We start from the raw sequence: 24,762 nt of genomic DNA on the forward strand, positions 1-24,762 counted from the left end.
ACCCCCCCCCCCTTTCAAAAATGTCAAAAATGGACTTTTCCAAAAAGTCAAATTTTTTGGCATATTTGGGCTGTGCCGAGAGTCCTGACACGTTTTTGACACGTTTCCTTGCTCTCCTTGGCCCAAAAGTGTTTTTTGACCGTTTTTGAAATTTTGAAAAATGCGTAAGCTACCCTCCTTACAAAAAAGTCATAAATTGACTTTTCCCAAAAGTCAACTTTTTTGACATATTTGGGCTGTGCCGAGAGTCCTGACATATTTTTGAAAAATTTCTTGGCGCTCCTTTGCCCAAAAGTGGTTTTTGACCGTTTTTGAAAATTTTGAAAAATGCGTAAGCACCCCTCCTTACATAAAAGTCAAACATTGATTTTTCCCTAAAGTCAACTTTTTGGGCATATTTGGGCTGTGCCGAGAGTCCTGACATGTATTTGACACGCGTCCTGGCGCTCCTTGGCCCAAAGTGCATCAAATTTTAGAATCAGAAAAGCCAGTAAGGGTCTACTACTTATGTCTTTGTAAAACCAAGGTTGCATTGTTGTAGGTTTTCAAACCTGTCGTCACTGAAATGATGAAAACAATGAGCCGATTGGGGACCTGTATGCATGCTCACAAAAACGGTCCAAACATTTGCAGGAAAAGTTTTTTTGGACCACTCATAAAGTCTCGAGTCTTCCTGTATGCACTTCATCGCTACACATCGAGATGGCATGACGATCTCGCGAGTAAAACCCAGAAAATGTTTGCAATATATGGCGAGGATAGCATGGTGCTATATTTCCGTGTTCAGAGTTGTGGCGAGGCCCCCTGGAAGTTACGTCATCAGGTAGCAGTCGGCAGGGAGCGCGTCCCTCATTGCTAAGGTGTTGCTATGACCGTAACTCAAAAACTACGCGGTCAATTATTTATTTTTTTATGTGACTCTTTGAGACAGCGAATGATGCATTTAATACAATTCAACCGAGTAAAACACTCAAGAACGAAATCCGAAAAGTTCTTCAGCTGCCCTTTAAATATTCAGTTCTTTATCAAGAAATGTTCACATAACAATGTCTGATCGTGTTTTTCTTTATCTCTGGAAAAGAAAGTGATTTAATTGCAGGTAAACAACAAACATTAACATTGTTTTACTCATTAAACAAAATATCTCAACAAAAATGCATATTCTAACTGAGGAAAAAGTTGGGACACCTTCCCACCTAGTAGCTAGTGTTACCTCCTTTGACAGAAATAACTTGAGTGAGACACTTTTTGTAGCCATCTACCAGTCTTTTGGCATCGGTTCTCAAGAAAATTCCCTTAGGTTAGGTGATATGATATGGTGATATGATATATATGATATATATCCTGATGATATGGGGCTGCATGTCGGGCAAAGGCACTGGGGAGATGGCTGTGGTTAAATCTTGAAATTTTAGACAGCTTTCTTATCTCTTCAATTGAAAACATATTTGGGGATAATGAAATAATTTTCCAAGATGACAATGCATCATGCCACAGAGCTAAAACTGTTAAAGCATTTCTTGGAGAAAGATTCATCCAGTCAATGTCATGGCCTGCAAATAGCCCAGATCTCAACCTTATTGAAAACCTGTGGTGGAAATTGAAAAAAAATGGTCCACAGCAAGCTCCAACCTGCAAGGATGATCTGGCAACTGCAATCAAAGAGAATTGGCACCAAATTGATGGAGAATACTGTTTGTCAATCATCAAGTCCATGCCTCAGAGACTGCAAGCTGTCATAAAAGCCAGAGGTGGTGCAACTAGATACAAGAGATGTGTTTTGATTGTTATTTCTTTGTTTGTTTCACATGATTCCATATTGTTTTCCTCAGAATGGACTGACTCCATATATACCGCTATATTTAACGTTGGTAGTGTTATGTTCCTACTGTCCCAATGCAAACCTACGCCCTTGGTCGGCCCCCTACGTGAAAGCGTGGCGCAATGTCTGTGGGAGCTGTCTTGTCAACTGTCTATGGTTAGACCACTTATTTCTTTGTGAAAAAAAAGTCAATGTTTTTCTTCAAAATATATTCAATTTCACTGTGCATAATGTAAGTCATTTGTGCTTATTTTGTTCATCTATGTTACTTTAAAATACAATTTTGAATGAAAATCAGTTTACCATGTAGCTTAATGCATGTGCAGTGGGGATAACAAGTATTTGATACACTGCCGATTTTGCTGGTTTTCCCACTTGCAAAGCATGTAGAGGTCTGTAATTTGTATCATAAGTTCTCTTCAACTATGAGGGACGGAATCTAATACAAAAAAACAGAAAATCACATATTATTTTTGAATAATAAATTTGCATTTAATTGCATGAAATAAGTATTTGATACATCACAAAAATCGAACTTAATATTTGGTACAGAAACCTTTGTTTGCTATTACAGATACCAAACATTTCCTGTAGTCCTTGACAAGGTTTGCACACACTGCAGCAGGGATTTTGGCCCACTCCTCCATGCAGATCTTCTCCAGAGCCTTCAGGTTTCGGGGCTGCTGCCGGGCAACACAGACTTTCAGCTCCCTCCATAGATTTTCTATCGGGTTCAGATCTGGTGACTGGCTAGGCCACTCCAGGACCTTAAGATGCTTCTTACGGAGCCACTCTTTAGTTGCCTTGGCTGTGTGCTTTGGGTCGTTGTCATGCTGGAAGACCCAGCCACGACCCATCTTCAGGGCTCTCACTAAAGGAAGGAGGTTGTCAGCCAAGATCTGGCGATACATAGCCCCATCCATCCTCCCCTCAATACGGTGCAGTCGTCCTGTACCCTTGGCAGAGAAGCAGCCCCAAAAAATGATGTTTCCTCCTCCATGTTTCACAGTTGGGATGGTGTTCTTGGGGTTGTACTCATCCTTCTTTTTCCTCCAAACACGACGAGCCGAGTTTAGACCAAAAAGTTCAATTTTGGTCTCATCCGACCACATGACCTTCTCCCATTGCTCCTCTGGATCATCCAGATGGTCAGTGGCAGACTTTAGACGTGTCTGGACACGCACTGGCTTCAGCAGCGGGACCTTGCATGCGCTGTAGGATTTTAATCCATGACGGCGTAATGTGTTTCCGATGGTTTTCTTGGAGACTGTGGTTCCAGCTCTCTTCAGGTCATTGCCAGGTCCTGCCGTGTAGTTCTGGACTGATCCCTCACCTTTCTCATGATCAGTGATGCCCCACGAGGTGAGATCTTGCATGGAGCCCCAGAACGAGGCAGATTGACCGTCAACTTGAACTTCTTCCATTTTCTAATAATCGCTCCAACAGTTGTTACCTTCTCACCAAGCTGCTTGTTTATTTTCCCATCCCCTCCCAGCCTTGTGCAGGTCTATTATTTTATCCCTGATGTCCTTACACAGCTCTTTGGTCTTGGCCATTGTGGAGAGGTTGGAGTTTGTTTGTTTGAGCATGTGAACACGTGTCTTTTATACAGGTAACAAGTTCAAACAGGTGCAGTTACTTCCAGTAATGAGTGGAAAACAGGAGGGGTTCTTAAAAAAGAACTAAGAGCCGAAATATTTACTAGTTGGTAATGAATCAAATACTTATTTCATGCAGTTAAATACCAATTTATTATTTAAAAATTATACAATGTGATTTTCTGGATTTTTGTGTTAGATTCAGTCCCTCACAGGTGAAGAGAACTTATGATACAAATTACAGACCTCTAGATGGCTTGCAAGTGGGAACACCAGCAAAATCGGCAGTGTATCAAATACTTGTTCTCCCCACTGTACAAATCCTGTTTTTTTGGGGGTGGGGGTTTCGTGGCGACCTTTTTGTCAAGGAGTTCAGGCAAGAAATTCTAGCCACTTTCATCTCTGCATAAAGGTAATTTATACTAAAATATTACTATTGCGTAAACTAAATTCACACGAGTAATATAATACTATGAGCTTTTTGTTTTCATTATTCCATTTTACTTGTAAGTTTTGGAATTTGGGTACTTATAATTAGACGATGGGCATGTTTGAAACAAATACGCACACGAATTTAAATAAGCAAATTGACATTTTAGAAGCTGTATTTGGTAATGATTAATAAGATATGGCTGTGTTTGAAACTTGCTGGGCCGACCCAGCCCCTCCCGGTTAGTACTTACGCTGCTGTTACCTTTGGCCCCGTTAATCAAACCAATTGGTCCAGGTTCAGAAGCACCGGGGCAAACGCGAATGCAAAATGTGGCTGCTGTGGTTGCTGTCTTTGGCCATCGCCGCCTGCCTTGCTGTGGCTTTCCGCTACTTGGTGTACAAGCCGCTGCCTGCTGCCATTAGACAACAGGGGAAGATTTTGCTACTGAATGACATCTTCAATTTTTTGTATGGCTTGGTGAGTGAGCAAGAGTGTGGTCATTGTAATTTGCTGTTAATTAAATTCATTGGCTACCATTAATTGACTGCAATAATCATAAGAAGAACCAGAATTGTTCTAAAAAATACCGTAATTTGTGCACTATAAGGCGCACCTGACTATAAGCCGCCGCCACCCATCATATTTGACGCGAAAACATTTGTTCATAGATAAGCCGCACTGGACTACAAGCCATAGCTGCCTTGACTGTATTTTGTTATATTTACACCAAAATATATTAACCGGAAACACTTTATTTGACAGCGGCATCATACGACTGTCATAAGACCAAATGAACCACCATGAAGCTTTGAACCAATTGGCTGCAAAGCTTCATTGCTTCAAGATGCTTCATTTGGACATCACTGCTCCCTTGGGGGAGACACTCAACCTCTGCTACCACCTGCTGTCAAAACTGTTGTTGTCCAACATGCCTCCTAGCATGCATTGCAGTGCTACAGATGTAAATAACAACCTAAATTCATGTTCTGCGCTAATTATCTCTTCAATTACTGTTCCATTTGTTTCATTAATTGCTAGTTATGGTGTTTAGTTACACTTTATTAGACAGTGGTGCCATAAGACTGTCATTAGACAATCATAATTATAACATGACTCTGTCATGAGCATTAATGAATGCTTATAACAGATGTCATTTAGCATTATCTCACTTTTGAATGGATGTAAAAGAGCCGAGCTGGACATAAATGAAGTCAGAGACATAATTTGCTGGATGACACTTAATGACATCTGTCATAAGCATTCAGTATTGCCCATGATAGTGCTATGTCATAATTATGATGGTCTTATGACACCACTGTCAAATAAAGTATTACCTATTAACTCAAATAATTCAACAAATAAGACACACTGGACTATAAACCACAGGATTAAAAATGAAGTAGCGATTTATAGTCCGAAAATTACGGTAGGTGTTTATACACTGACCACACAATAACTTTGTCAAATTAGCACTTCAACACTAAGGAAATAGCTAAATAACCTTCCTACTGTTCTCATGACTTTTTTAGTTAAATTTGTTTATTTACATACTCATACGACAGGGGTCTCAAACTTGCGGCGCAGGGGCCAATTGTGGCCCACAGGATAATATTTGGCAGGTCCCATTTCACATCCTTAGTGTTGCTGGCAAGTGTTTTGCAATGGGAAATAAAAATATATCAATAATTTTAAGTAATGAGTAAATTAAAGGATCCATCTTGGGGGTGGATAATCAATCATTTAAAGTGCCTATGACAGCAAAAAGCATGTTTATTTCATATTTCACACGGTATTTTAAGCTCCTGAATGAAATGGACTACTTGGATGTGTGTGGAAGTCATAGTTTAATATATTTATTTTTTGGAATCCTGCGCCATGAAAATGAGTGACTTCCTGGATTGAGGAAGATTGCGAAAGTGACGTCAGCCGGGTCACTTATCTCACAATACAGCCATTACTATAGAGGATGGAGATGGACTGCGGATTCAGCTGAATTTGGGGATTAATTTGTTTATTTTTCAAATCACGCCAGCCCAATGTGCTGCAGGCTTTTGTTGCTGCACCAGCGAGAGGCGTGTCTGCCTTTTTGGATTTCAAAAAGTTCACGGCGTAGAATGGCCAAAACAAGTCCGACAACTGTGGGACCATTGGACCGACGAGGAAGTGAGTAAACTACGTGTTTTGTATTATGTCAAATACTGGGATAATGGCACACGTTTTAATAAAGAGGTGGCTTGCATTTTGAGGGTGACAATGCTCCTTCTCCACTGAGAATGCCACTCGGCCGACGACTGGTGGCTTATCACACACCATGGTCACTTCCACCCACTCAGTCGTCTTCGCGTGCCCGCCAAGAATGCACTTTCCTCAGCTTGGCCACGAGAAGCCCCCTGCTCCGATGTCGGCCGGTTTGTCCATCGAGAATGGGCTATTTTCGGCGGTTATTCCCGGCAACGAGAACTGCCAGCCCGCCGTGGCCACAGCAGAACGACAAGAATAAACTTGCTCGCTGCTGGGGGCTGGCCGATCGGTGAAGACGATCAACCCTGCCGCCGTGTGTAACATGAGTCGGGGTAGTTTTGTGTGATTTTTCGTTTACGAAAGGCGAGAATAGGACTTTTAAAAGCTGTTCAGTTCAGGTTAGCATGTCGGCTAGCAGTCACGCCTCCTGTTTAGTTTACGCTCTTTCCTCCGTCTCCGAAGCCGGGAAATGACAAAAGCCGGACTATCTCCGTTAGTATGAAATACCGTTCGGGAGAGGAAGAAGTCAGCAGTTTTGACCATTATGCAGTAATTTTGCCATGTAATACTGAATAAATGCATTTTTAATATATCATATTCCATTTAGCACAAGACTGTTACTTGTCATGACAATACCATTTATTTAGAAATTGGGGAAAGATACTTAGATAAAAAGAATATCCTGTAAAAATATTGGAGTAGAGACATTGAAACAATTTGCTGCTCTCTGAAATATTTTTCTCGTTCTGAATATTCACCCTCAATGGGCTGAATTCTAAATCAGATTAAATCGTGACCCTGCCGAAGTCATCATCCAGCTGGGGACGCTAGAGCGCTATAATGACATGCGGGGCTAAACGGTTGATTAAAAGACCAAATTGTTGTATATAGTCTAATCGTCTCAAAATATGATTCTAATTCACATAATAAGGCTATTTAAGATTTTTTAATGCTGTCACAGGCCCTTTAAATCGTAATAAATCAATAACATTTAAAATGTAAATTAAAAATACAAGTTACAACTATAAGTCGAAATAAAATTAAACCGGTAAAATAAATAAACATTCTAATAAACTGAAAAAATTAAAGACACATTAAAAAGTAAAGCTTACTTTTAGTGGTCCCGAATTGTCAACCAATAACGAGCGGTAAAGCTGTCTTCCCTTACCCTTATACTAAACTTTACCCAAAAAAAATCCCACCTCACCGAGTCCTCATTCCCTTATTCTTACGGTTAGGTGGGTTTTTTTTTTTTTTGAGTTAAGTTTAGTATAGGGGTAAGGGAAGACAGCTTTACCGCTTGTGATTGGTCAACAGTTAGGGACCACTAAAAGTAAGCTTTACCTATTAAAATTAGTGTGAACGGGCTGTATTTTGCTCTGGGACTTTAATTTTTTTGTTTTGTTTTATAAAGATCTTGTGACCTCACATAGCTTAACTCTTTGGCTGCATTTAACTGAAAATGATCCATTTTTACTTACTTCTACGCTCTCGGAGTTGAAATTCATCGACATTTTTTGCCGTCAAGAAGTGTTTTCAAAATCAATTTTCCTATTTGACTAACCGCCACAACACATACTCCTGTGACCTGGACTGGCAATGAAAGAGTGAAGCAAATGATAACTTTAGATGTCCACTGCAGTGACCACTGTCCCTGAAAGGGTTATTTTAACTGATTGGTTTCAATTAATGTGCCGTCTTTCAGAATAAAAATCCTCTTCATTGGCTAAGTAGGTTGGAAAAAGTAACAACCTGCCCAAGGAACATAAAAAAGGAGGACATGGCAGTCATTCCTTTGATGAGAAAAAGGAAAAACAAATGGCTTGAAAGCAGTAAAAATAAAAATTCTCAACCATGCTCCAGTCTGAGCAAATTTGCTCGCCAAGTTGAATTCAACACACAAATTTTGACATGCAAGACGTGCTGAACGAGTTTTTGAGCCAAAACACATTCACAAAGAACATAGCATTTTGCTGACTAGCAATGAGAAAGCCAGCATGCAAGCTTTGCGTCAATGATAAATTACTCCCAGGTAATGTGAGGACAAAATCAATAGATGGTCACCTTTGCTTCTCATTACAACATAAGCTTTGCAGGTGAAAGGCGATATTTGTGAAGGGATGGGCACTATTGTAAAGATCAAATAAATTAGATCAGGGGGCAGGGTAAAAAAAAAATCGTGTTTTAAAAATATATTTTTAAGCATTAACTCCTTGGCTGCCATCAAACAATCGCTACGAGCCTTCTGAGTCAAATTGGATTGGACGTTTAGCACCATTCATGGCAGTGAAACACAATCACTCAACGCTAGGTTAGCACTCATTCAATGGCAGTGACTCAAGAAAATTACAACCAAGATAGCTCAATATATCACATTGGATTATTTTAATAATGAACAGAATCGCTGAAAAACGCTACCTCCTCCATTAGGCTGAATTCTGAAATCACTACTCTGCCGACGTCATCACCCAGATGAAGGCGCCAGAGCACTATAATGACAGGAGGGGCTGAACGGCAGATTAAAAGACTCATTTCTCGTCATCTACGCTTTGCCAAATTGTTGAAAAAAGTCGAATCGTCTCAACATATGATTTTCCTTCCAATAATAATGCTATTTAAGATTTTTTTTTTTTTATGGTGTCACAGGCATTTTAAATGCTTCATTGAGTGAGTCCACTCAAATCCGCTCAAGCTGCTCACTTACACACAAGAGTTGCCACAGCAACTGTTTAACAAGTTGAACGATGATTGACGCATGCAGTGCTTTGAATTTCGCTTCTCTGGCAAGATCAAACATAGACATATGTCAATCATCGTTAACTTTAATAAGCAACTCCAGTACACTCACTGCCTGACCAACAAAGACCAGGGAGAGGGAGGGAGTGAGGTAGGTAGAGTGAGACTACGCGGCCAGCTTGGGACACCTCATCTGAATTTGTTTTTTTGTTTTTTTTTTAATTGAAAGTCCATGATGGACTGAGGGCACGAAGTTTGAAGTGCGAAGTAGCGAAGGATCACTGTACTGTAATGTTTTGAGAAAAATGTATGTAATTTTACCACACAATACTTTTTACTTTTGAGTAGATTTGTGGAGAAGAAACACTACTATTATATATATATAATATTTTCAAAACCAAAGCTGCTACCGACCTAAAATTAAAACAGGCACCTTCCTTAGCCATGTATGAGTCTCCATGAGCAGCGGCATCAAAAAATTCAAAATGGTTCCGTTATGAAATCCCGTTTAATTATTTTTTTTATGTATAACAAAACTTAAAATAGCCATAAAAGTCTCAGATTTTACACTAGATGCACAAAAATCACCAAATGCAGAGATAATCACCTATATTTTCAGGATCAATAGCAATATGTGATATATCATTTTGACCAAAATAGCAACTTCATTTTTGTAAATTTACTGCAAGTTTCCAGCAGCTAACAAATCACTCAATATAACATCAGAAACTTAATACTTGAGGAAAACATGCAGAATCAATGATAAATAATATGCAAATAGGTTATTAATAAATTCTATATACAGTCACAACTTATTATAGAATAGAATAGCCTTATATAATCATTATACACTATATACTAGAGATGTGCATCGGCACTGCCCTCACGATTCAATTCGATTACGATTCGGAGGGCCACAATTCGATTCCATCCGATTCAGAGGGTCACGATTCGATTCAGTTCGATTTGGCAATGCATCGCGATGCATTAAAGCCTGGGATGCATTAAAATTCTAAAGCAAAGCATATTTTTCGTGAATCATGAGGCAACACAAGCGGTCAGACATTAAACAAAATTTTATTGGCTCTTGTGTCACTCCTGGTTGAAGTCAAATGAAAATAGTATACTTTCAGATATATACAGGGCCGGAGTGGGACTCATTTTCGGCCCTGGAATTTCATGCCTCAGACCGGCCCACTCATTTAAAATAATGTTATTATACATACACGTGTTAAGTTCAGTGTTCTCTAAAGCCGTGTACTGTAATTCTGTGTATATAAAATGTAATATAAATGTGTATGCATATGTAAAATATACAGGTCAATTGCATCTAACATCTATCACTTTCAAATGTATAGTTTGATTGCAATCTAATTTTTGATAAATAAATGAGCCACTATTATCATTTGGGCATAAAATGTGACCATATTAGAATTGAAGCTTGCTTGTTCACGCTGTTACAATGCCTCACCTGTTTTTTCAACAGTAGCCACATTTACATGCTGACTTTTATTCATACCGATTCAAATCATTCCGAATGGAAATTTCACATCAGCTGTTTACATGTCACTTCATCTATTCCGATCCAGCGTTTACATGTGACTGCCTTTATTCCGAAAGGACGTTTGACAACTGCCGTCTGACATGCGCAGATTAATCAAAACAAAGCGTCACGTTGCAAAACATGGAGATCGATCGTCAGATCAGCTGCTTCTTTAACTTTTCGAGTGGAAACAAAACTTCAGAATGATATGCCGTTCATTTAAAAAGTTGTGTGGGTGCGCTGTGCGTGTGCTTGGAAGCCATGTTGCAAGTGACGTTACTTACGTCACCGAGTGACGTCACCACGTCAGCACGGAGCATGCGCAGAAAGAACGCAACCAGACACCATTCCGCTTCCCTGTTTACATGATATAATTTTACTTCTAATCGGTTTGGGAAAAGGAATATTCCATCCCTGTGAATCGGAATGAAATTCCATTCGGTTTGGGCCTGTTCATTCCGAATGAGGTGTTTATATGGAACACATTTATTCGGTTTGAACAAATATTCCGATTGTAATTGGAATATTTGGCTCCATGTAAACGTGGCAATTGACAGCATCAATGGAAGCAATCCCGTCCTCACCACTTCCCCCGTGTCTGCCACTGACATTAAATCACATATTAAAGAAATAGTCCATTTTGAACATAACAATGCATTCTGATCAATTCAAGTCAGCTTTATGGCACTTTAAAAACGCCACGTAATTGATTATATTAATTCTAATTTTCAATCACTGAACAACGTTGCAATCCTACCTTCCAGTTCTGCACCTGTGGTGTGTTCATTATGGCTAGTGCTTGCTGCCACATATCCCTTGTGAGGTGCTACAAGAAGCCAAAGTTTCCACAATTACATATTGTCGTATCACACGGTGCAAGTTGCATTTTATTCGCCATCTGGCCTTACCACTTTCATTGTAATCCTCTGTTGTTTGAGGCAACGAGGTCGCTGCATGAAAAAAATTAGCTATTTTTGCGCATTTTGCAGATTCTGTCACGAGTGCTTTTCTCTTTTTAATTATTTTTTTCAGCGCCACCCTTGCTCTTTTTATCAATCCGAGCACCGAGATAGCAGCTAATTTGGCTCAATACAGACTACAATTAGGGGGCGGAGCTGCATGTTGTATTTTTTTTCTGCACACGTGAGGATGCGTCTGAAAGAAAAAAAAAAAAAAAAAAATATATATATATATATATATATTTTTTTTTTTTTTTTTTTTTTTTTTAAGACGGCCCACAGGGACAGCGGTAACAGAATGTAAGTTATATTCACTGACACTGTCATAAATAAATACCAAACAAAAAAATTATAACAGTGTAATTTTTTTTTTATATATAAAACCCGGACCGGCCCATCTTGAAAAGGCAAGAATCCACGAGTGGTGTGTGGAAAGGATTTAAATTGATAGTGGAAGATGCTACAGAAAACTGTCGGCCTTGCCGAATGCAACAAATGTGGCGCTTTGCTCTCGTACGAGAGCAGAAAGACTGGCACATTGACGCTGAGCAGGCATTTTAAAAACTGTACTGGCCTAAAAGATATTAGTCAAACATCGTTATTATCATTTGTTTCGAGGGCTGCACCTCTTCGTGCTAAGCAGGACATCGTGGAGTTCTTGGTGTTCCTTAAAACCTCATTATTTATTTTGTTTCCATGCTCCTTAAGGCAGGTTGTTCTTTTGTGTGTTCTGATGCGAGCCATTAAAATAAAGAATGTTATATAAAAGTATTTTAGTTTATTTTTGAATATGCTGCTGTTCCTCTCCTTGTCAGAGAGGCGCGTATAGTGAGCACAATATCCCACACAGAAATATATTCAACCAACCTTTCCAGCGTTATTTCGTTGTGTAAATGCATTTATAATTGTCATAAAAAATATGTAGACTATTTAAACGTTGAGAAAACTTGCGTTTTTTTCTGCCAACTCGAAGAAATTAAAATAAATGTCTATTGCATTTTGCCGAGGAAATGACGCATGAACTGTCCACCTGATAGAACGGACACACAAATATAAAAGATATAAATGTTTATTGAATATGCATCTTACAGTCTTGTTTAACTGGGAGATTTTGTTACAAAAAACAGGCTTTAATTTGTTATCTTTTTGCACATAGGCATCGTCACAAATGTGATCACACAAAACGCAACCATGCATCACATCCGGCATTTCCTCCTCCGCCTGAGTCCCCACAAATAAAATGAGCTCGGGCCTATAAATAAAACATACATTTTAGGGGGGGTTCGGGCTCAGGCCTACAAATAAAACGTAAAATTTCGGGCTTTTTTCGGACTCGCCATACAAATAAAAAATAAAATTTCGGGGGGGGGGGGGTGTTTCGGCTCGGGGCTGCAAGTTGAGTTAATTGCTCGGGCTGGGTCGGGCTTTAATATACGCGGGCAGGCTGGGTCAGGCTGGATTTTTTAGGCCTGAACTAGGCTCTACTCTACAGGTAAACATGAGAATATTAATACAAATGGGAAACCAAATCCGTTGCATCACCGGAATTGCGCAGGGAAGATTTTTGAACTTACTTATATATTTTAAAATGCGCTGAATCGATTCGGCTTGTTGCCCACATCGAATCGAATCGTCCATGCCCCGCATCGGGATGCATCGCCACATTGATTATTGTTGACACCACTACTATATACTGTTAGCGAAAGAGGCTAGCGGCCGCATGACGTAAACAGAGCTGTGAATAAATGATTAAATCTCCGAATTCCTCATAAATACGGACGTAAAACAGTCTTGATTCCTGGTTAAAAGCAAAGAAACCGTGCAGTTAGCATTTATTTTACATATATTGTCGAAGTACAACGCTACTCTGTTAGCGAATGAGGCTAACAGCCGCCTAGCGTAAACAGAGCTTTTCTGGCGAAAATTCTTGTGAATAAATGCTTCAATCACTGAATTCTTTGTAGATATGGACGTAAAACTGTCTCGATTCATTGTTAAAAGAGCAAAAAAACGGGTAGTTACGCATCTATTTTACGTATATATGTCAAAGAATGACCGTAGCGGTTCCCATTTTCCCATCGATTTTTTTCACGTTTCAAAATGCATGCATGGTACGAAAAATAACATATTTACCTTGAATCCTCGAACAAATCACTCCTGAGACAATCTTTCCTGTTTGTATGCGGTACAGTGTTCGTAGTTCTTCCAAAAATCCAGGCTTAAATCTGAAAGAGCGTGTGCCGTCTTCGGCTGACTATTCCTAAAAGAAGCTTGGCGGCTCAGCCCCCTCTGATAAGGCGTGACGCGAAGAATGACGAAGTGTCACGTCAATAGTAATGAAGGTTATGGGTACTCTTACATGAGTAAATTGTTTGGCTTTTCTACCCACTTCTGGTTAAATCTATTAAGTGCAACAATGAAGGCTGAATTTAAGCTTCTTGTGCAGGCCATATTCAATGATATTTTTGTATTTTGCTGGGGGGCCAATAATAACTGGGCCGTGGGCTGCAGTTGGCTCGCGGGCCGTTGCTTGGACACACCTTAATTAGGTCATAAAAATGCTACTTTCGGTCCATGCGATAAACTAATAAAGCTTTTTCATTTTTTATTACCTATTATTAATATGGAGCAGAAAGTGAAGCAATAAAGGCTTATTTTTCCAAGAGTTTTAAAGCCAAAATGTCCTCCTGTTCTTTAATGGCTCTCCCCTTGCCTCAGGCCTTTATGATGGAATGGCTGGGCTATGGACACCGCATCACATGTTCGCGAAATACCTACGACATCCCTGGCACAATCAAGAAATCAAAGACCGAGACCGATGAGGATGGGTTGGTGGTCAGCATTACAGCTTTCAACGGCGTACCCGTGCGAGTCTACCAGCCCCCGCCAAAAGCTGGCGAGAGCCGTCTCAAGAGGGGGCTGCTGTATATGCACGGAGGAGGCTGGGCCTATGGAAGTCCCGGTTGGTCACAGTCTTTCTGTCTTTTTGTGGTATTTGTTTAATTCAATTCAATTAAATTTTATTTGTATAGCCCTACATCACAACAGGTTTGTCTCAGAGGGCTTGACAGAGTTATTTTGATACACAGTCTGATACAGAAGATGAATGAGATACGTCCATGACCTGGGCATCCCCCATCCGTAGACCCTCACTGGCGGCAGGGAAAAACTCAAAAAAAAACCATGGGAAAAAAGAGAAATCTTGGGGTGAACCACAATCAGGAGAGATCCACTCCCAGGACGGACAGGCTATAGATGCACCAGGACTGATGATGGGTAGTAGCAGAAGGAGTTCCAGTTTGTAGAGATGCAGCGGAGTAATGGAACATGAGGAGGTCCATCTAGCCAGATGAGACGGTGGGGTGCAGCGAGGACGTCCATCCAGCCAGGGGTCAGGATAGTCAGGCTGCTGCGTTTGAAAAAGAAAAAGTAGCCCCTCCCCAGAGGGGAGGGGGAAAGGGGACACCGGGTGAATAGTGATGAAAAGACTAGTCAACTAGATATTAGAATTAGAAAAGAGAAATAAAGTAAGAACAAGTGGTAAGTGGAGTGAAAAACAGGGGATAGGACTCAGTGGCTGTACTTCCCTCAGCATTATAGCTCCTATGGCAGCTTTAGACTGAACTGTGAGTCTAGTCTGTTTTCAACTAGCCTGACCATAAGCTTTGTCAAATAGGAACGTTTTTAGTCTAATCTTAAATGTACAGACTGTGTCGGCCTCTTTAATAATAGCTAGAAGCTAATTCCATAAGACAGGAGCTTGGTTACTAAAGGCTCTAGCTCCTACTGTACTTTTAGAGACCCTGGGAACTACCAGTAGACCTGCATTCTGAGAATGAAGTGTTCTATTGGGGTGGTATGGAACCAGAGCATCTTTGAGATAAGATGGCCCCAAACCACTAATGGTCTTAAATGTAAGAAGGAGAATTTTAAATTTAATTCTAAACTCGACTGGAAGCCATTGAAGGGCTTGGAGCACAGGTGTGATGTGCTGTCTTCTATTAGTTCCTGTTAAAAGTCTTGCTGCTGCGTTCTGGACTAGCTGAAGACCTGTTAGGGACCTTTTAGGACAAGCTGCAAGTAAGGAGTTGCAGTAATCCAATCTAGATGTAACGAACGCGCGAATGAATTTTTCTGTATCGCTTTTAGACAGAATATTTCTAATTTTGGCTATATTGCGGAGGTGGAAAAGGCTGTTCTGCAGGTTTGTTTAATATGAGCTTTAAATGATAGGTCTGGGTCAAATAGAACTCCTAGGTTTTTAACTGTGGTGCTGGAGGCTACATTCACATTGTCCAGAGTGACTATCTGGGAAGTTAGAGAGTATCTCACACTTTTAGAGCCTATTATAAGGACTTCTGTCTTTTCAGGGTTGAGTAAAAGATAATTAGTGCTCATCCAGGTATTTACATCTCGGACGCAGGTACTTAGTTCATCCACTTGCCTGATCTGATCAGGTTTAATTGATAAATACAATTGTATATCTTCAACGTAACAATGAAAATTAATGCTGTTTTCTGATGATATTGCCCAAAGGCAGCATATACAGCATAAACAAGATGGGCCCGAGGACCGACCCTTGCGGCACACCATAAATGACTCTGAAATACGGTGATGATTGCTGGTTTACATTGACAAACTGGTACCGAAGATAAATAGGACTTAGATAAATAGGACTTAAACCAGCAGAGGGCTGCTCCTCTAATGCCTATGTCCAATTGTAGTCTCTGCAATAAGATATTATGGTCGATTGTGTCAAAAGCTGCACTCAGGTCCAACAGAACCAGGATCGAGACTAATCCATCGTCAGCAGCTAGTAACAAGTCATGACTTACTTTGACTATTGCAGTTTCAGTGCTATGATTAGCTCGAAACCCGGACTGGAAATGTTCAAATAAACTATTGTCCTGTAGGTGCTGACATAGTCTCAAGGACTTTGGAGAGGAAGGGTAGATTAGAGATTGGTCTGTAATTAGCTAAGATATCAGGATCTAGAGTAGGTTTTTTAAAGAGAGGTTTAATTACTGCATATTTAAAGGACAGTTGCACGTGGCCAGTAACTATTGAGGTATTTATTATATTTAGGATAATATCAATAGTTAGAGGCAGAGTCTCTTTAAAAAGTTTGGTTGAGATTGGGTCTAGGAGGCAAATTGATGATTTAGAGGGCACAATGATTGAGGTTACATCGATTTGGTCTACAGTGGTGAAGTTATTTAATATTATAGAGGGGTTTATAGGAGATTCTGAATTTTCAGTCGGCGCTTTGTCAGACCTAATAGTTGAAAGTAATTCATCTATTTTTTTTTCTAATAGTTGAGATGTTGTTAACAAATTTTAGGAAGTCATCACAGCTGAGAGTAGGTGACATAGAGGGTTCTACTGAGCTGTGGCTGTTTGTCAGTCTTGTTACAGTGCGGAACAGAACCCTAGGATTACTCTTGTTTTCTTCTATTATGGATGAGTAATATCTGGTTTTAGTCGTACGCAAGGCCTGTTCAGAAAAATGTCATTTCTGTTCTCCAGATGATGAAGACTATGATTATAACAGCCGTAAAGCATGTAAAGAACTCCACATGGTTGTGGTTTCCGTCGAGTAAGTATGAAATTTTGTGCGACGCTTCAACTTCGACAAAGTATTTTGTTTTTTGTTGATCTTCTTGCCTCTCTTGTTCTCTCCCAAAGTTATCGTATGTATCCTGAGACCTGCTTCCCGGTGGCATACCATGACTGCCTCATGGCCGCCAAGCACTTCCTTTCTCCAGAGGTGTTGGCCAAGTATGGAGTGGACCCGCTGCGAGTGGGGGTGGCCGGGGACAGCGCGGGCGGCAACCTGTCGGCGGCGCTCGCTCAGACGGTGAGTGGCCTCATGATGAAGACCTACACTAGGATTAGGAAATTTAAACATCTGGCCTGATGAAATTGGCTTTGACGTTATATCGATGTATTTGACATGGAGTAATTTTTGATGATGAATTAATTATTTCAATTAAAAAAATAATAATAAATCCAGGAGCGTATCGTTGCAGCATTTAAACTAAATAAATCCACTCAAATAAAAAAATGTAATCAATATTTAAATTATTTTATCTGGTTATCACGTTTTTAGTGTGGTATAAAAAAACATGAAAACTGGTGTAAAAACATGATTATTATGTAAAAATGTGATTATCGTGGAGAAACTTGACGTGAACAATGATGTAAAAAGCTATCATGTTTTTAACATAGGCATGGTTGAAACACATGAAAACCTATCATGTATATTCTTTTCAGATAATTTTTCAAATCATGAAAACGGGTAAAAATTACAATGAACATTTAAAAATGTGAAACATAAAAGAATGGTTGTCAACCCAAGCATAAAATAGAACTTCCATCCATTATCTACCGCTTAATCCAGGGTCGGGCCGCAGCTTTAGCAGGGAAGCCCAGCCTACCCTCTCCCCAGCCACTTCAACCAGCTCCTCCGGCAGCGTCCCAAGGTGTTCCAAAGCCAGCCGAGAGACATGGTCTCTCTAGCGTGTCCTGGGTCGTCCCCGGTGCCTCCCGCCGATGGGACTTGCCCGAAACACAGATGCGGGAAGGCGTCCAAGAGGCATATGAACCAGACCCCCGGGTCACCTCAACTGGCTCCTCTCAAAGAGTAGCAGCTCAACCCTGAGTCCTTTTCGGATGACCAAGCTTCTCACCCTATCTCTAAGGAAGAGCCCAGACACCCTGCAGAGGAAACTCATTGTATCCGGCTTCTTGTTCTTTCTGTCACGACGCACAGCATGTGACCATAGGTGAGGGTAGAAACGTAGATTAACTGATAAATCGAGAGCTTCACATTTGGCTCAGCTCCTTCTTCACCAAAATGGACGGGAACAAAGTCTGCATCACTGCAGACGCTGTCCCGTCCGCCAGTCAATCTCCCTCTCCCTCCTACCCTGTCTTGTGAGCAAGATCTCATCCCCGACTCGGAGAGGGCATGCCACCCTTTTCCGGCTGAGAACCATGGTCTTGGATTCGGAGGTGCTGATCTTCATCCCAACCGCTTCACACTTGGCTGCGAACCGCTCCAGTGAGAGTTGGAGATCACGGCTTGATGAAGCCAACAACACCACATCCTCTGCAAAAAGCAGAGATTCAATACTGAGCCCCCCAAACCAGACCCCCTCAATGATTCGGCTGCGCCTAGAAATTCTGTCCATAATGGTTATGAACGGAATAGGTGACAAAGGGCAACCTTTGCGGAGCCGAACCCTCACTGGGAACGAATCCAACTTACTGCTGGCAATGCGGACCAAACTCTGGCGCTGGTCGTACAAGGACCCAACAGCCCTTATCAGGGGGCTGGGTACCCTGTACTGCTGAAGCACCCACCACAGGACTCCCCGAGGGACACAGTCAAATGCCTTCTCCAAATCCACAAAACACATGGGCAAACTCCAATGCACCATTGAGGACCCTGCGGAGGGTGAAGAGCTGGACCACTGTTCCACGGCCGGGGCGAAAACCACACTGCTCCACCTGAATCTGAGATTAGGCTTCCCGACAGACCCTCCTTTCCAGCACCCCTGAATAGACTTTACCAGGGAGGCTGAGGAGTCTGATTCCTCTATAATTGAAACACACCCTCCGGTTCCCCTTCTTAAAAAGGGGGACCACCACCCCAATATGTCAATCCAGAGGCACTGTCCCCCATGTCCACGCGATGTTGTAGAGGCATGTCAGCCACGAGAGCTCCACAACATCCAGAGCCTTTAGGAACTCCAGGCGGATAGCATCCAGCCCTGTGGCCTTGCCAGTGAGGAGCTTTCCAACCAGCTCACTGACTTTGACCACAGAGACAGGATAGCCCACCTCTGAGTCCCCAGACTCTGCTTCCTCAAAGGAAGGTGTGTCGGTGGAGTTGAGGAGGCCTTAAAAGTATTCTCCCCACCGACTCACTACGTCTCGAGTCGAGGTCAGAAGAACCCCCATCTCCACTAAGCACAGTGTTAATGGTGCACTGCTTTCCTCTTCCGAGACGACGGATGGTGGACCAGAATTTGCTCGAAGCCATACTCTTCCTATGTTAGAATTTTTGCCTCAGTGACCACCGAAGATGCATTCTCCTTGGCCAGCTGGTACCTGTCAGCTGCATCTGGAGTTCCACAGGCCAAAAAGGCCTGCTAGGCCTCTTTCTTCAGCTTGACGGCATCCCTACTGTTGAAGCTCTTTCTGACAGAAGATTCTGCCAGACGTTCCCAGCAGACCTTCACAATTCGTATGGGTCTGCCAAGTCTGGCCAGCATCTTCCCCTGCCATCGGAGCCAACACACCACCAAGTGGTGATCAGTTGACAGCTCCGCCCCTCTCTTCACCCAAGTGTCCAAAATATACGGCCGCAAATCCGATGACACGATTACAAAGTCGATTCATCGACCTGCGACCTTGGGTGTCCTGGTGCCAAGTGCACATAAGAACACCCGAATGTTTGAACATGGTGTTCGTTATAGACAAACCGTGACAAGCACAGAAGTTCAATAACAGAACACCGCTCAGGTTCTGATCGGGAGGGGGTCAGGGGAGTACCTCCCGATCAAGGCCCTCCAGGTCTCACGTGAGCGTTGGAGTCACCCAGCAGTGAGCACTAAAGAATAGAGCTTGAAGTGTTCAATTGTCAGCCATTCTGCAGACAAGTTCCTCTTTCAAACACGTTACTTTTAGGGGCAGTTTACATGGCGACTCTGCGACACAAAGACGCAATGACTGAGTTGCTGACTCACCTCGCATGCATATGGTGTCAGCGAAGACGGAAGGCGAAGACGAAAAATTCTGAATCCTGCTTCCAAAGTGGAAGAATCCGATTGTGGGGGGTTGAGGGGGGCTTTCTCGGCATGCATATCAAAGGCTCTTGCGGCGCGAGACCGCGTCGTTAACGTCAGCACTCGTATACGTCACATTGGGCGTGCGCAGTGGTGCTACTAAACATTAAAAACAGCAAATATGGCTGAATGTCGGCTTTAATTTACTGTATTAATAATATTTTTAAATTAAATAAGTTGAACGTTTCAATTTGTGTGCCTTTTTGAACAAAAGAAAAATCACTTTGCTTCGAGTGGGCGGGCATATTTTTTTTCCGGGCTGAGGGAGCTTGGTGGGGTCAAAGTGCATCATTCTCTGTCGCCCAGTAAGTCTGCACTGCCCCCCTAGGGTCTGGCATGAATACTACATCGTTTTCATGCGGAATCGCAACATTGTTCAAATGGGGACGCAAATGCAAATGCAAATTTCACATTTTTCGTATTCTCGGAGAGTCACCATGTAAACGGCCCCTTAATGTTTTGAAGTGATGGCAACATGTTTTTACGGATTACAATTTAACATGATACTATTATGTAAAAATGTGATACTGAACTTATTTTTGGGGGGTGTGGCAGCAATGTCCTTCCAACTTTTTTAATTGGTTGTCTTTTTATTTAAGATAGCGACAGATGACAGCATGCATGTGAAGTTCAGCGTGCAGGCCTTGATCTACCCAGTCCTGCAAGCCTTGGATTTCAACACGCCGTCCTACCAGCAGAACCGGGACATGGTCTTCCTTGACCGTTCTTTCATGATCCAGTTATGGCTGCAGTACCTGGGCGGTGAACTCTCCCTCAAGCCACACCTCCTTGCCAACGAGCACAACCACGAGCTCTCGCCGGAGCTGAGGGCCCGCCTGGACTGGACCGTCCTTCTCTCTCCCGAGTACCAGAAGGGCTTCGTTCCAGCACGTGTCGAGGGGAAGAAAAGTAGGATAAAATATAATATCAAGAGATTACAATGAATGTAAATGACATGAATTTGATTGCAATTTAGTGAACCACGTCGGACTCCTGGATGCCATCCCAACTCTGCTGGATGTGCGCGCGTCGCCCCTCTTGGCGGAAGACAAAATTCTGGCCAAGTGCCCCAAAGCCTACGTCATGACGTGCGAGTACGACGTGCTTCGAGACGACGGGTTGATGTATGCGCGACGCCTGAGGGATGCAGGCGTGGCAGTCACGACTGAGCACCACCTGGACGGCTTCCACGCGTGCTTTAATCTCATTGAGGGGTTTTTCGGTGTAGATGTCGGGGTGAGGTCCTTAAACTCTTACCTCCGATGGCTGCGCGACAATTTATAGGGATGGATAGCGAGGTCCAACCAACCGTGTGCTGTAAGAAACCAAAATTGTCTTATTTCATTTTTTAAAAAATCTGGAAAGAGAAAATGTCTTGTAAATGTAACACACTACAGAGAATTTATAAATTTGATTGAAAAAAAAAAAAACATTAATTGGTGTTGGTGTTGTTGTTGTTGTTGAGCAATGCTGGATGACAACTTTTTCCAGCTTCCCCTCCTATTGCTAGTCGGTCCCCTGTTCAGCTAGCACTTTGGCTTTCCACTTATGCCACACCTGGAGTACTGCTTTGGGGTCTCTGGCCATACGTTCCGGGTTGCCAAGGAGGCCCCGCGTCGACGGGCCAATGGCTGGACAATCCGTAATCACATGCACAGCGGTTTCATCCCACACCCACGGCAGATTGAATGGCTGCTGCCGATCTTATGCTGCCAGTACCAGAGATCAGGATGATGACCACTCCTCATGCGGCTTAGAGTCACCTGATCTTGCCTACTAAGGGTCTTCTCGTCCTTTCTGTTAAGAAGCTTGCCCCTCTCACCGTAGATTTCTTTGAGTTGAGGTTTCTTGATATAATCTCTCCTTGTGTATCTTCAGATTGCCGACTTCGCTGTCTGGTACAGGATACTAACAGGGCTCTGGTCTTTTGTTGTACCTTCCTTTGCCTTCTCATCTGCTAGTTCGTTCCCCTTGATACCGCTGTGGCTTTGACACCAGGTGAACGTCACTTGGCATCCCTTTTGTCTACAATCGCTCAAGCTCTCGAGTATCTTTAGTTTTTCGTTGCTTGTCAACATCATGGTCGGGTTCAGATTCTTGGTGTTGGTGTTGCACTGATAGTACACTCTTAAAGGCCAAAATGTTGTTTTTAATGCTTGTTCACCCTGGTTTCCGTTTAGTACATTAGCATAGCTATTGTGAATATCACTAAGTTATGCTAGCAGAAGACACAAGTTGGCTAGCATACTGTTTACAGTTTCCCCTGTCTGACAAAGCTAATATCTTTCTAGATGTTCATGTCAATGTTGATACAACTTGTCTGGTATTACTGTTTGACAAGATCATGTAACCACCATTTAAAGTATACTGTAGACTGTTAAATGAACACAAACTGAGTCCACTCATGACGTTGTGTATTCCTTCCAAACAATTCAACGATGTTTTTTTTTTTGTTTTGTTTTTTTTTTTTTTTTTAAGACAACAGTGGCTTCCTCCGTGGAGTCCTCCAATGAACACCATTCTTGGCTATAGTTTTACATATAGTTGATGTGTCCACAGAGATATTGGAATGTGCCAGGGATTTCTGCAAATCTTTAGCAGACACTCTAGGGTACTTTTTTTGCCTCTCTGAGTATTGTGCGCTGAACTCTTGGTGTCATCTTGGGAGAGAAGCAACAGTGCCAAACTCTCTCCATTTGTAGACAACTTCTCTGCCGATTGATGAACATTCAGACTTTTAGAGATTGTTTTGTATCCATTCCCAGCTTTATACAAATCAACAATCCTTGATCGCAGGTCTTCAGACAGCTTTTGACCGAGCTATGATGCACATCAGACAATGTTTCTCATCAAGACATTTCTTACCAGGTGTGTGTTTTATAGTGGGCAGGGCAGCTTTGAAACACTCATCAGTGATCGGGCACAAACCTAACTTAAAATGTTTGGTAAAAATATGTTGCAATTGCTCTTTAAGTCTCCTTAGGCAGAGGGTTTTTGTGCTTTTGTTTTACAACACAACATTTGGATGTACAAGTAGTTTTTTTCATCTGTAGTTGCAAGTGACTTTTTGGCTCCAAAAACTTGACAAGAATGTGACAAAACTCATGCACTTGTAATTGCATTGCATTCTTTCCTTTACACAGATAAGTCGTCCTGGTCCCTTTGCAGAAAAACAGCCCCAAAGCATGATGTTTCCACCCCCATGCTTCACAGTGGGTATGGTGTTCTTCGGATGCAATTCAGTAGTCTTTCACCTCCAAACACGAGAACCTGTGTTTCTACCAAAAAGTTCTATTTTGGATTCATCTGACCATAACACATTCTCTCTTCCGGATCATCCAAATGCTCTCTAGCGAACCGCAGACGGGCCTGGACGTGTACTGTCCTCAGCAGGGGGACACGTCTGGCAGTGCAGGATTTGAGTCCCTGGCGGCGCATTGTGTTACTGATAGTAGCCTTTGTTACTTTGCTCCCAGCTCTCCGTAGGTCATTCACTAGGTCCCCCCGTGTGGTTCTGGGATTCTTGCTCACCGTTCTTGTAGTCATTTTGACGCCACGGGGTGAGATCTTGCATGGAGCCCCAGATGGAGGGAGATTATCAGTGGTCTTGTATGTCTTCCATTTTCTAATAATTGCTCCCACAGTTGATTTTTTTACACCAAGCGTTTTACCTATTGCAGATTCAGTCTTCCCAGCCTGGTGCAGGTCTACAATTTTGTCTCTGGTGTCCTTCGACAGCTCTTTCGTCTTGGCCATAGTGGAGTTCGGAGTGTGACTGACTGAGATTGTAGACAGGTGTCTTTTATACCAATAATGAGTTAAAACAGGTGCCATTAATACAGGTAACGAGTGGAGCCTCGTTAGTCCTCGTTAGAAGAAGTTAGACTTCTTTGACAGCCAGAAATCTTGCTTGTTTGTAGGTGACCAAATACTTATTTTCCACTCTAATTTGGAAATAAATTATTTAAAAATCAAACAATGTGATTTTCTGTTTTTTTCCCACATTCTGTCTCTCATGGTTGTGGTTTACCCATGTTGACAATTACAGGCCTCTCTAATCTTTTCAAGTTGGAGAACTTGCACAATTGGTGGTTGACTAAATAGTTATTTGCCCAACTGTACATGCATACACATAGCCAACCAAATTCATAGAGGTGTTGCCCGCTTTGCTCCCCATCCCTTCAGGATTGGCACCTCTCTTGTTGCTAGGGCTATCCCAAATAAAAAGAGAGGGGAAAGAGGAGTTTTTTTAGAACGATGGTTGAGACTAATTAGCTTCCTCTTTCTCCTTGCAAGCTTTTCAACTAAATTGAGTGCCTTCTTTCTTTATTGGGTAATATTATAAATGTCTACCGAAGGATTCATATTTAAACTTGACAGTCACATTTGTCCTAAACCCGAGACTGATGCCGGAAGTCACTCATTCTCATGGCGCGGGATTCAAAAATTGAATATATAAAACGATCGCTTCCACACACATCAAAGCGGTCCATTTCATTCAGGAGCAAAACACACCGCGTGAAATATGAAATAAACATGCTTTTTGGTGTCATACGCACTTTAAAATATTAATAATCG

General features: G+C 41.9%; 1 protein-coding gene across 1 annotated transcript; it reads left to right on the forward strand.

The window, feature by feature from the left end:
- The first annotated feature begins 4,141 nt into the window (after nt 1-4,141).
- On the forward strand, nt 4,142-24,438 carry LOC130931134 (neutral cholesterol ester hydrolase 1-like). The gene is made up of 6 exons (XM_057859657.1): nt 4,142-4,330; nt 14,051-14,294; nt 16,859-16,928; nt 17,018-17,189; nt 20,784-21,093; nt 21,161-24,438. The coding sequence occupies exons 1-6, from the start codon at nt 4,181-4,183 to the stop codon at nt 21,466-21,468; spliced, it is 1,254 nt and encodes a 417-aa protein (XP_057715640.1). The 5' UTR covers nt 4,142-4,180; the 3' UTR covers nt 21,469-24,438.
- Nucleotides 24,439-24,762: the final 324 nt, after the last annotated feature.

The sequence above is a fragment of the Corythoichthys intestinalis genome, chromosome 15, assembly GCF_030265065.1.
Source record: "Corythoichthys intestinalis isolate RoL2023-P3 chromosome 15, ASM3026506v1, whole genome shotgun sequence".
Lineage (NCBI taxonomy): Eukaryota > Metazoa > Chordata > Actinopteri > Syngnathiformes > Syngnathidae > Corythoichthys > Corythoichthys intestinalis.

Coding starts and splice junctions, on each gene's coding strand:
- LOC130931134 (XM_057859657.1), top strand. CDS start 4,181: ATGTGGCTGCTGTGGTTGCTGTCTTTGGCCATCGCCGCCTGCCTTGCT. Junction 17,190..20,783: donor CGGCGGCGCTCGCTCAGACG/GTGAGTGGCCTC, acceptor TTTTTATTTAAG/ATAGCGACAGATGACAGCAT. Junction 21,094..21,160: donor ACGTGTCGAGGGGAAGAAAA/GTAGGATAAAAT, acceptor ATTGCAATTTAG/TGAACCACGTCGGACTCCTG.